Source organism: Nipponia nippon, unplaced genomic scaffold, assembly GCF_047370975.1.
Source record: "Nipponia nippon isolate SJK-2023a ecotype South Korea unplaced genomic scaffold, ASM4737097v1 scaffold_1, whole genome shotgun sequence".
Lineage (NCBI taxonomy): Eukaryota > Metazoa > Chordata > Aves > Pelecaniformes > Threskiornithidae > Nipponia > Nipponia nippon.
The window spans coordinates 141,564,158-141,576,232 of NW_028262290.1; the positions used below are offsets into that span (position 1 = coordinate 141,564,158).

The window sequence follows — 12,075 nt, forward strand, 5'->3', positions numbered from 1 at the left end:
CCTGTCTTCTGGTTCTAGCTGGGAAGGGGCAGGCATGGCTTCCACTACTTGGAGGTCAAAGGGAAGGACTGGGTCAGGGGTGCAAAAGCAAGGAGACCTCTTGGGTTCTTTTTGTCCCCGCTGTTACCAAGGGATGGGGCTCTGAGGATGCAACTCTTAGTATTGGGAGAGATCTCCAGCATATCTTCCCTAACAGTCCCTTCACTTGCAGCATCAGTAAGCAGGTAGTTGTAAGGATACCTGATGATTATCCATCATTAGAGGAGGCCATTGTCTAAAGCAGTGGTCTTCGGAGTCGTGTGCACCCACCCCAGGGGGTGCACAAGACAATCCACTGAGGTGCAGGAAGAAAATATTAGAACTTCAATAGTACATGTATATAAATTACAAATAAATGAATATGCATATATTTGGTGGAGAGTGCTCAGAAATATTTTACTGATAGGGGTGTACAATCGAAAAGGTTTGCAGACACCAGTCTAAACCAACAACTGTGATTTCTGCATCAGCACTTAAAATGTGTCGACTAACGCTGAGTACAGCAGTTAGGCACTGTAGAAGGAGACTCTCCACAATCTCCTAGAGCACTTTACAGAAGATACTAAATTGCCTGAAGGGAATGGCTGAGACAGAAGTGATACAGTTCTACAACAGAAAATGTACATGAAGTTTCCCAACACTTGCTGTTGCTGAGTGAGTGAGACAGTTCAAAGCAAACAAATGAAACCTTAAGATTGTCTCCTCAAATTATTTTTCTAGCATGTTGACAGAAAGTTCTGCTTAAAGGCATTGGATTTTCTTTGCAAAATATTTGGAAATATACTCCCAGGGAAAGACAGGTTACTAGAATCAAATGTAAATTGATACTTTCATTTGCACTGTATATGAAGTTTTTTAATATATTTCAGATTGCAATTAGTTATGAGTTAACGCTTCTGATGTTCTGTTCTTTGGCACAGGATTTTGGTTCGAGTTCTGATAGTGACTTCAGTCTTTCTTCCATGGTTTTTCTAAACCACAGCAGTGGCTCAGATGATTCAGCAATAGATGGAGAAGCAGGGCTAGAGCAATCTCTTATTTCTTTAGACATGTCTGACTTGCTTCCTGAAGATCCAAGGTCCAACATGTATCGTCTTTATTTTGGAAGCTCTTATGAATCAGAGCTGGGAAATGGAACTCCTTCAGAACTGGTAAGTTACTTGCTTAATATTTTGAATTTTCTAAATATTATCAGTTGTGAAGCAGAAAGACTGAACTAGGCAAATGATATGGTTTTATAAATACAATTATGACTGCTTTGTCCTTCAAACTGTCTTCAGCCTATACCTTGTGGTCCACGGTGGGGAAGAAGATGGAAGGATGTGATCTGACAAAATACAATATGGACTTCTCTGCAACTTTGCAGGACTTTAAAATCAAAATCTCAAAATACTGCTTAATACCTTATAGTCAAGCAAACTGCATTCATATTAGGTCTTACTGTCTGGTCTAATGGCTTGTGCCTTCCAAAGTTTAATACTAAAACAGTTTTCGACTTTTTGGTGGTTTTGTTTTTTGGGTTTTTTTTAACTCAGTTTTATTACTAAACAATGACCACCCAGCTTTCAAGAATTAAGTCATAATCTTAAGAATCAACAAACATTTTTCAGTTTCCAGTAGAGTGTGCATTAATGGAATAACCTGACCATGGGACAGAAGTAAACAGAAGTAAACCTTAGCTTCCATCGTTGCTCTTAAGAAGGAGAATTCCTGTTGTTGCAGTATCACATTGCACAGAAAGCAGCACATTTTCTGGCTAGCTTGCAGATAGGGATATGCTTGTTGGCTACCTGGCACCTGCATAGTGATCAGCTGGCCAGCTCGCCTCGCTTGGCTGCCGGGTAAGCGAAACAGAATATGCTGCCTCTGAGCTCCGTATGGTGACTTCAGAGTCTGCATGTGATCCATGGGACGTTAATTTTCAAGAGCTGTGGTAGAGTTGCTGTTACAGGTTAGTTATCAAAGTTGTTAGGCTATTGTTTTAAAAACTGTCTTGCGTTGATTCTTAAAGCCAAACATAACTTATCTTGACATTGGAGAACTAATTACTGACTGCTAAGGTACTTTTGTGTGGTTTATCTTGCATTACAGATGATAGTGTTCCATTAATGTATCTTTAGAGACTTCAATTTTCCTCTAACTGTGAAAGTTTTTCAGCAAGGCTACAAGGACTTTGATCTCTTAAAGCTGTTGAACTTGAAAGTTCACACTTATCAAGTGCACAGAGAATTTGGAGGTGATGAATATTTAAATTATGAGTCACTCCAAAGCTAACTACATAAACTTGCCCGGATTTCAGAACCACTGATTTTCATATGTAAATAAAACAATGGACTTGTTAGACCTTTATTCTTTTTGAGATAGCCATTGCAAAAGTATTTAGACCTTTTCTAAAGATGCAACGCTTTATTTTCAAATTTGTACTTTCCCCCCAAACCCCGTGGCAAATTAACCTAAACTTTCTGTTCAAAAAGTTGTGTGTGATATATTTTTAAGAGAAAGTACTCTTTTTGCCAGTGGGGGCAAGCTTATACTGAATTAAATTTGTAGGCTAAACCTTAATGGTGGAGTTGCTCTTTTGGGTCCATAATGAGTTAATGTATTTCTCTTTGTGGTCAATTTAGAGCTCTTTGTGTTTGTCTGGACCAAACTCCATAACTCATGATTTTACCAGCGTGACTCAGAGAGACACAGCATCATCACAGCCTTCAATGCTTAGAACAGCTTCGCAAGAAGACTCCCTGGAAAATAACCAGGAGCAGCAAATGGAGCACCTGAGGACAGAAATCAGTGCTATCAAAGCCAATTACAGAAGCAAGAATGGAGTACGGCAGCTTTTTCAATCATTTAGTCTTAACACTTTTCTATTGTTTTCCCACACTTCTTGGTATTTCAATAAATAATTTCTGTAATAATATTAAATATAATGTAACAAAAATAGCAAAGATAAATGATACCTAGTTCGAGGAGAAATAAGCCAGATGTTAACATTGATACAACTAAATAGTGTTTTCTGTGTTATTAATACTGGAGCGGGGCAGGGGAGTTGTGATTGTATTTATAATACATTTGTCTGTACATGTAATGAGGAAGTTCCAGAGTTACTGATATTTGTGGCACTATGTCTTTGTTTCTGTGGTGATTTTTCATTGTCTGTTCATGGCTCTGTTTTCAAGGAGGACAGCACCCTTAATCAGTCAGTGCTTGCCAAGAACACTTTAATTATTACCCAGTCCCATCTGATGACTGCACTTGAGGGTATAAGACCATCCATTAGCCAAGATGACTGGAAGAATTTTACTGAACTGTAAGTACTAAATTTTTTTTTGTAGTTGTATATTCAGTGGAGATTTGGCCTTTTCACATTTCTTATTCATCAGAAACACAATAGTTATTTAATGCGGGGAATGTCAGAGTTGTATAGCTTCTGACAGCAATTTTTTTCAGAAATATTAAATTACATGCAAAATATTTTACCAGTGCGTTGCCTTTTATTGTTTTTATTAATGTACAACATAGAAATTCTAATCCCAGACCAGAAAACCCTTGTATTATGTTCAGAGCTGCACCAGTACAAAGAGGCACCGATTCTCTGAGACTTAGAGCAGGTCTTTCCTGCTCCCACGGAGTAGTAGCCCCTCGTATTTTCAAATTGCTGGGTTTTGACTCTCTGTAGTGGTCTTTGTAGCTGCTGTGTTTGAGAAGAGGCAATAATCTGCAGAAAAGGAGAATGTGTCTCTTTAGACTTGGAAAAGACTGGAGTTAAAAAGCTGGAAACTGGCATTGGAATGTTCTGTGATCTCACCAGCGGCTTCTTCTGACATGAAGATTGTTAGGAGTTGTCTTCCTCAGCTGACACATAGATAAGCAGGTCTTACAGCAGGGGAACAAGGGAAGTAAGGGACAGGAAAGGAGGAGAGTGAGAGATGCTTCCCAGGAGTCTATACTACCCTGCCCACTTCTGTTCCTTGTTCCACTTCCCCGCCCCATCCCCACAGCCCCAAAAAGTTAAAATAAAAAATAAAAAAAAAGAGGAAGCAGTGCAGAAAGCTCTCTGAGTTAGGTTTGTGGATGAAAACTCCTCCAGGTCTCCAGGTCCGAGGAGACAGGCACTCTTCATTTCCATAAAAATATACATAAACATCTGTATGTGTATCTGAAGAGGCATATGCAAACAAAGGCATTTCATAAGAATTTGCTAATATTTTTTTCTGCTTCCAGGTACAATAATTTTCAGAATCCCAAGAAGAGGAAAGGACAAGTTGGCTCAACATTCAGACCAGGACAAAAAATGACTCTAGCTTAGTAACTTGTATTTGCTTGTAATTGCTAAACTGTAATTGGAAACGACAAATGTGATTAAATCAGAGTATTTATATTCATATGGATTTGTTAATACAGCAGTTGAAGATAAGTTTCTTTTAAACTTACATGCTGTAAAATTATGTCACATTTTATTTTGAAGAAAATTGTCTTCCTTCAGATTGGTATTAAATTTTTGAGAGAACATCGGTTACGTTCTGTCCAGTTGTTTATCACGTAAAATTTAAAATTTTGCTTTTTATGAATATAGTTGCCAAAACCTAACAATGATTTCCTATCCCTGTTTATTTCCTCACAACAAATAGATTCTGCTTGAATAAACTGTAATATCTAATGGTGGAAATGTTTTTAAAAAATTCTATAAAGCCATTCTCTAATGGCCTTTGGAGAGGTGTTAGAGAAGAACGTGATATGTTTATTGGTAGGCAACTAATCTAATACTTCCGGAACAACTATAGCAAAAGAAAAAGTTAAGACAAACCAAAATTTTTTTCAACAAGGCTCAGTGCCGGGTCCTGCACTTGGGTCACAACAGCCCCATGCAACGCTACAGGCTTGGGGAGGAGTGGCTGGAGAGCTGCCTGGCGGAAAAGGACCTGGGGGTGTTGGTTGACAGCCGCCTGAACATGAGCCAGCAGTGTGCTCATGTTGGCCAAGAAGGCCAATGGCATCCTGGCTTGTATCAGGAATAGTGTGGCCAGCAGGACCAGGGAGGTGATAGTGCCCCTGTATTTGGCATTGGTGAGGCCGCACCTCAAATACTGTGTTCAGTTTTGGGCCCCTCACTACAAGAAGGACATGGAGGTGCTGGAGCGTGTCCAGAGGAGGGCAACGAAGCTGGTGAAGGGTCTGGAGCACATGTCTTATGAGGAGCAGCTGAGGGAGCTGGGGTTGTTTAGTCTGGAGAAGAGGAGGCTGAGGGGAGATCGTATTGCTCTCTACAACTACCTGAAAGGAGGTTGTAGCAAGGTGGGTGTTGGTCTCTTCTTCCAAGTAACAAGTGATAGGACGAGAGGAAACGGCCTCAAGCTGCGCCAGGGGAGGTTTAGGCTGGATATTAGGAAAAACAACTTCACCGAAAGGGTAGTCAGGCGTTGGAACAGGCTGCCCAGGGAAGTGGTTGAGTCTCCATCCCTGGAGGTATTTAAAAGAAGGGTAGACGTGGTGCTTGAGGACATGGTTTAGTGGTGGACTTGGCAGTGATAGGTTAGTATTTGGACTCGATGATCTTAAGGGTCTTTGCCAACCTTAATTCTATGATTCTATGAAAATAATTGTATCTTGTTTTCTGCCAGTTTATTATACAGAAGAATATCAAGTTGCATTTCACAGCAACTGTATCTTCTTATCCCCATCTTTTCTTCTTGGAGACTGTTGAAAAACGTCTTTGATGTTTGGAAGCTTTCTAATGTCACATCCTGAAATTATTCACAACTACTGTCTTACGTGAAGACTGTGAAAGAGCTGTCTTCCTCAGCTGGTATATAGCGAAGCAGGTCTTAACAGAAGGGGAAAGAAGGAAGGGGCAGGAAAGGAAGACAACTAAAGATGTTTCCTGTGAGTCTATACCACCCTTTCACAACATTTTGCCAATACTGGGGGGTTTCGCTTGGTTGGTTTTTCACTAATCCTCCTTCCCTACTACTTCCTTCCTGAGGTAATTAGAAAACATTGATTTTTATTTTTTTGGTGCTCTTTCATAGCCGGTATGTGCCTTTTCCCACCTGGATTGCTTTGGGCCATTGGGCATTATTACCCTTTCTGTGATCAGATAGTATGTCCAGGCTTCCTCTGATCGCTTCTTCAGGTACGTCAGTAGGAGCAGCCTTCCTCAAGCCGTTCCTAAATGTTTGATTATATGGTCCCACTACGTGTTCCTATTTGTTATTTCATTCATTGAAATGTATCATGCTATGTCAGTAATTAGAAGAATACATCATATTGATCGTATGATTGTAGTGCTTACTGCTGTCTATTTGTAGTTCCTATTCCTAGTGCCAGCAAATAACCCAAAGAATGTGTGATTTGCATGTTTATTCTTGCAGCCTGGTACAGGTGAAGCCTGTACACACTACAAGCCTTGATACACTACAGGTCTCAGCTTGTAGCAGTTAATACCCCTGATTTTCTCATTTATGCTGAGCTATTGCTTTTTACTTATGCTTAACTCTTGCTTCAGTAGGTTTTGAAACTGAAAATCCTTATTGCATTACTACAAAGCTCTACTATTGTCAATACCACTATGTCATTAACATCATATTTATTTTTTACAAGTGGATATATGGTTATTTAGCATTAGAGCCATATCCTAGCTTACCTCGAACCTTGAGTTCATCTTTCTTATATAATACTGTCATTTCTTTCCCTGTTCACCTTGTTTCAAATGGCTGTAGAAGTGAATACGAATAGGGGTTGAACAGATAAGCAATTTGCTGCAAAGGAGCAAGTCATTCCCTGTCCGATGCTCCATGGTAACTCACAGTTACATGGTGGTAAATGTAAGGTACTTTGAAGAAATTTATCCTTTAACGGAAGAGGGGCAAAACCCATGGATGCTGTTAATGAAGTGCAGCAGCTGTCAAGCTGTAACTAGTTACTCTGCTCTGTTTTTGTGTCAAAACTCAAAAACTTCCTGGGTTTTTTTCTGGCCTTCAGGATGTAGTTTATTTGTTTATCGGTTTCTTGTCATCTTTTTTCCCAATGATTATTCATCCAGTGACATTTCGAGCTCATTCAAAATACTTTTTTCTCTTCCTTGAGCTTCAAATTCCAAATAATTTTCATCTCAAACCTAAGAAATGTTATATTATCTTCTGTTCAAATACTTGCATTTGAAACTTCAGCCCACTTAATTTCTTTGATTAGTTCCTATAGTTTCTCAGATAACTCTAGGAGCTTTTCACTTATTCTTCCACCTACTGACTTAATGATTTTTCAGTCAAAGGTTCTTTTCTATGACTGGTGCTTCTATAAGAAGGTGGTCTTCTAGCTCTTTCCTTGCCAAAATTGTTTAAAGTACATTGCGGTTTATTACATCTTTTCTGTTTGGTAAACAAATCTTCAACTATTACAAAAGCATCCAGATTAGTCCAAATTAGTAGTAGCATCTGTTCTTTAACTTATATCTAGATAATGGATGTACCAGATTGATTAAAAATGGGAATGATTTAACCTTCCTAGTAATGATAATCTCATAATGCACTGGTACTTAAACCTGAAAGGGCCAGTCAGAGGCCAATCGTAATTAAAGACAGTAGGATAATCTGTGGAATTATCTTCACACTTGGAATCATTTAATTAGAATACTATACTTCAATGCCAAGTATTACATTGTAAAGTTAAAAAGGAAAGCATGCTTGCATTAGGCTGTATGTCGAGGTCCTATCAGTCCTCAACCAAAACTAGATGGTATACTGCCGTGGAAAATGGTCTTAAAAACCAGGAAGCCGAGGTTCCAAATCTGCTTTCCAAATCTGCGCTCTGCCTTTCTACATGCAAGGAATTTCAGCAGTGTGCTGAGCTAACCCGGGGGTCTGCACGCATCTGTGTGCGTGTATACGCATACACACGCCTCCCTATGTAGATAACCTTGACTATTGCCGTGGGTAATATAATTTGATCCAAGATAGTAGGTCACTATTAATAACCAGTTGCTGTTGGGTGATCTTCGGTTACATTCTGAATTCTACTAACATCTCATCTTAAAAGATAGTAGAGTATCTAACTGAAGCCTGGCTAAGATCTGTTACACAGGCGCAGAAGTCCAATCTACAGGGAGCATAAAGCCTATAGCTAAATGGGGGATAACCCCTTCCATGAAAGCATTGTGCAAGAAACGTCAGCCGGCCCGTGGAGGCTCTTTCACAAGGCCCGGTATTATGAAGTACGCCGAGAGTGAGAAGGGACCAACAACGACGTTTGTTTCACGTTCTGTAGGGCAGCGGGGATTCAGCTGCAACGGCTCATGAAGATACCACAAGCGGCCAAACGGCGGGTGTCGTGTTTGAGCCTTTTGCCCGCTGGTTTCCAGTCTCCTCCATCAAGTCAGGAACCAAGGAAACACTGCGTGAACCAGCAACCTAAAGACAGGCAAATTCTGTGCCTCCCTACTAGCTCATCTGTCGTTCCCACCTCCCTGAAGTGATACTGATGTCAGTTTTTCTGGGTATATATTACGGCCCGTATAAAAGGTTGATAACCTGGGGTAGCTTTTTCCTTTCACTCCTGTTGTCACCAACGTTGTCAGCTGTCACTGACCTTTTCTCAATTGCCAACCAGTCTTTCCCTGTAGTCGAGGGACTTCTGAAGAAACAAGTGTTAAATATAGATGTAAACACTTACCCTAACATGCAAGGGATTATTTCTCTTTATTAATAGGAGCTCAGTTTCCACTACTATCCCATAATTTTTCTTTAAAAAATGTTTAGGCAGCTTTTACTCTAAAAACAATTTATGTTTGAAGCTATCTTCTTACAGCCGTGAAGCTCATAAGTTTTTCAAACACTGCCTTGGAAAAATGTACCCGTTTTGAAGCAATCCACAATTCTGGATTGAGTCTGTGGATGACTGGAAAAAGTTTCTGGAAAAAAATGAGATAGCGGGTCAATTCTGCTAAATGCCAATTTAATCAGTGCAATTAACTCTACTGAAAGGCTCATATGTCTGAATGCTGAGGGAATTTGGTAATTCCTAATGATCAAAATCTGCCAGACTTGCTTTCCCAAGAACTGGGGACATCATTGAATACCACCCAATGTGTTAGGTCCTTTTACTGTTAGCACAACTCTGCTGTAAATCACATTAGTTGTTTGTTTGGGAAACAGAATTTCTATTTTACAGTAAAAATTTCACAAAGTATTTATTGTATAACTTCTGCTTCTTAAGGAATCAAACTTTGTTCCATTTCCAAAGAGAAGAAATAGAAAAGATTTCCGAACCCATTTGAAACTAAAAGGTAAGCCATGTGTGCTGAGGCTTAGATTACATCAGCCGTATGTTTCATAACGGGCGTCACCAGCTAGAACTCTGCTTGCTGATATTTTAAGCATGACAGTTAGCAGCCTGGTTAAAACACACAAATTTTATGATTTACATTGGGTTTGAAAAGTACTTTGGCTTTTAGTTCACCCAAAAAAGTCTAAATTTTGTGTGGACCAATCTACTTTTAACATCATACAGGGAGTTTCTCCCTCCCCGTCTTTTGGCATTAAGGAAGCAAAGCAAATTTCTCCAGCTCAAAAGCAAACAAATCTTTTGAAATATAATTTCAAAACAAAAGCATTGTATGAATTTGATTTTTTCACACGGTATTTTACTCAGTTAACTGGTGTGTGTGTATACATATATATATATATAAAAAAAATGAAACAATATATAGTTGGCTTTTTAAATATTATTAATCTGTCATTTTACTTGTTGTCTAATTTATTTCATAGCTCCTAGTTATTATGAAAACAGTAAAATACATACATGCTGTATTATTGCATGAGGATCTGGCTGTTTATTATTTAATACCTCCTAAGCTCATATAGTAGGGTGGGAGTGAAGCCTACTTTCCAGGGAGTTAAGATAGCAATCACAAAATCGTAAGCAATGCAGGAACTTGGAAGAGACCAGAAGCAGGACAGAATTTCTTGCATGAGTTAGGCTGGTATTTGCAGCATTAACCCTATGGAATGAAGCTGGGAGACCGGACTACAATTTGTCAACGTCAATTGACAGGTAGGAATTCACTCCACTCTCTCACAGCCATAATTCGGGAATAACCCATTTACAGCTGCCACTTGAGAACCCTGGCCAGGGGAGCTAGGGTGGTTTGGCAGAGGCCTTTCAAATCAGCACTCCTTCAATACATTTCATTAGAGGGGTTTGTGGAGTCTCCGTTGCACTTCATATGCCCTCTCGTAAAAGTGGGCCATCTGTTAGCGTGACCTTGGCATCAGATGTAAGTACGGGTTAAGTGAAATATTTTGCATCGGAAGCACAAGGGAGATGGCGACTTGGGCATGATGATAATGTGTTTGACCTCAGTGCAAGCTGTTGTAATACACGATAAGTTTAGCATTTGTTAACTAATACCCAGTTTTGCCTCAGGTACAAATTTTGAAACATTAGTTCTATAATCTGTTCTAGTTTTTTAGCAAGTCATAGACCAGATTATTTCTCTCTTTGATTAGCATATGCACAGTAGGATTGGAATGGTACAAATCTTGCTTTAAGGCTCAATTGCTTTAGTTTTCCCATTTCTAAAATAGGCCAAACAGTAACAATCTGTCATAGCTGCACTGAAACGAAACTCTGTTGAGTAAGGCTTAGCATGCTGCTCCAGTGATGCAGCAGCGCGATCTAGGATCAAATACTTCCAGATGCTCAGACAGTGGTTGGTAAAGAAATGCTAAATCAGTTTACTGGTATTCAGGTCACAAGTGCAAGTCAGACTAATAGAAATGAAGTGTGAAAAAGTCTCCCTCTGTACCCTCTAGCAGCTGGTGGAGCTTTTGTAAGACTCCCAAGTATGTGGCCTTCCTGTAATGTCGAACGGCGGCAGGATTGTATCAGCTGCTCTGAGATAACCAGGGTAGAGTTTGCATCTCTCAGCAGTGCTGTCACACACTAGTCTCCAAAAGTCTTTAATAGCTTGAATTAGTTGAAAAGGTTTAGTAAAGAATGATATCTCAGTGGAAAAGTCAGTTTGGGACTCCGAGGTGCAGAAAGATGACCTCTTTCTTCATTGTTTACACAAAACCAGCGCTTATGGTTCTGCAGTAATGATCATTACCCGATTTAGGCACAGCTATAACACAGTGCATATCTTGTGGAGACCCAGTGGATAAATGGACGCTGGCACTAGATTTCGGTACATCAGAAATTATTAAGGTCATACAGCTGTTCGGCAATTTCCCTTGCTTCCAGAGATCAGCAGCTTTCGAGAATAAAAAGCGAAATATTTGAAACCACCCACAAAATTCTGTCAATGCCATGTTATGTTATTCTAGCATAAGCACAGCTAGGATTAAAGCCATCCTCAGAGTTTTGTGTCATTTTTCTATTAGGAAGATATTTGGCTCCTTCAGAGTCAATGCTAATCTCCATTTCCCTAATTATTGCCAAGTTTCAGGAAATGGTAATAAAATTGTTTCTTAATATTTAATGCGTATTACTTCAATACAATGCTTGTATATTGCCAAAGCACTGTTCAAATGATTGTGTAACTAGAACTTCATGACCTTGTTTAGATACTAAAACGCTACAAGAGGAGCTTTTTGGTGCATGACAGTTTGTGTTTTCAAATGCCCATTTGCTAATGCCCATATTTCGAGGAGCTAAAAAATTGCCCATTATCTAAGCGTCCTTAATTAAAAAGCAGAGCTTAAAGAAACACTTGGAGTCAGTGCACTGAAACTTTCTTTTTCTATGGATCCCGGGGAGAAAAATCTCGGCTTCCCACACCTCGGCGCCGCTCCCCCCACCGCCGCCGGCTCCCTGCGTCCCGCGTGGCGGTGAGCCGGTCTCCCGGCCCCCCGCCAGCCGTCCCGCTGCCGCAGATCCCACGGCCGAGCCTTGCTGCAGACGGTAGAGGTCTACAGTAGAAATCTGGCTAACGGGGAGCGGGCAGCCCGCTGCGGGTGACTTTGGGCACGGGGAGTTTGTTTCCCGGTGCCGGTAGCTGATGAGGGAGCCCCGTACCCGTTTGCAGCCCGGGAGACCGCTACA

General features: G+C 40.2%; 1 protein-coding gene and 1 long non-coding RNA gene across 5 annotated transcripts in view; both read left to right on the forward strand.

The window, feature by feature from the left end:
- The window catches only part of PEX1 (peroxisomal biogenesis factor 1), a 28,263-nt gene extending 23,717 nt beyond the window's left edge, over nucleotides 1-4,546 (forward strand). For all 4 annotated transcript variants that reach the window (XM_087774908.1, XM_087774916.1, XM_087774899.1 and 1 more), the window contains 4 exons: nucleotides 960-1,190; nucleotides 2,664-2,864; nucleotides 3,216-3,346; nucleotides 4,261-4,546. In XM_087774908.1, the coding sequence (XP_087631034.1) occupies nucleotides 960-1,190; nucleotides 2,664-2,864; nucleotides 3,216-3,346; nucleotides 4,261-4,345 (648 nt within the window). In that variant the 3' untranslated portion in view covers nucleotides 4,346-4,546. The remainder of the gene's footprint in view (nucleotides 1-959; nucleotides 1,191-2,663; nucleotides 2,865-3,215; nucleotides 3,347-4,260) is intronic.
- Nucleotides 4,547-5,416: 870 nt separating this feature from the next.
- On the forward strand, nucleotides 5,417-9,716 carry LOC148057643 (uncharacterized). Its single transcript, XR_015708290.1, has 3 exons — nucleotides 5,417-5,919; nucleotides 6,066-6,169; nucleotides 8,299-9,716. It is a non-coding gene; the product is annotated as an uncharacterized LOC148057643 (long non-coding RNA).
- Nucleotides 9,717-12,075: the final 2,359 nt, after the last annotated feature.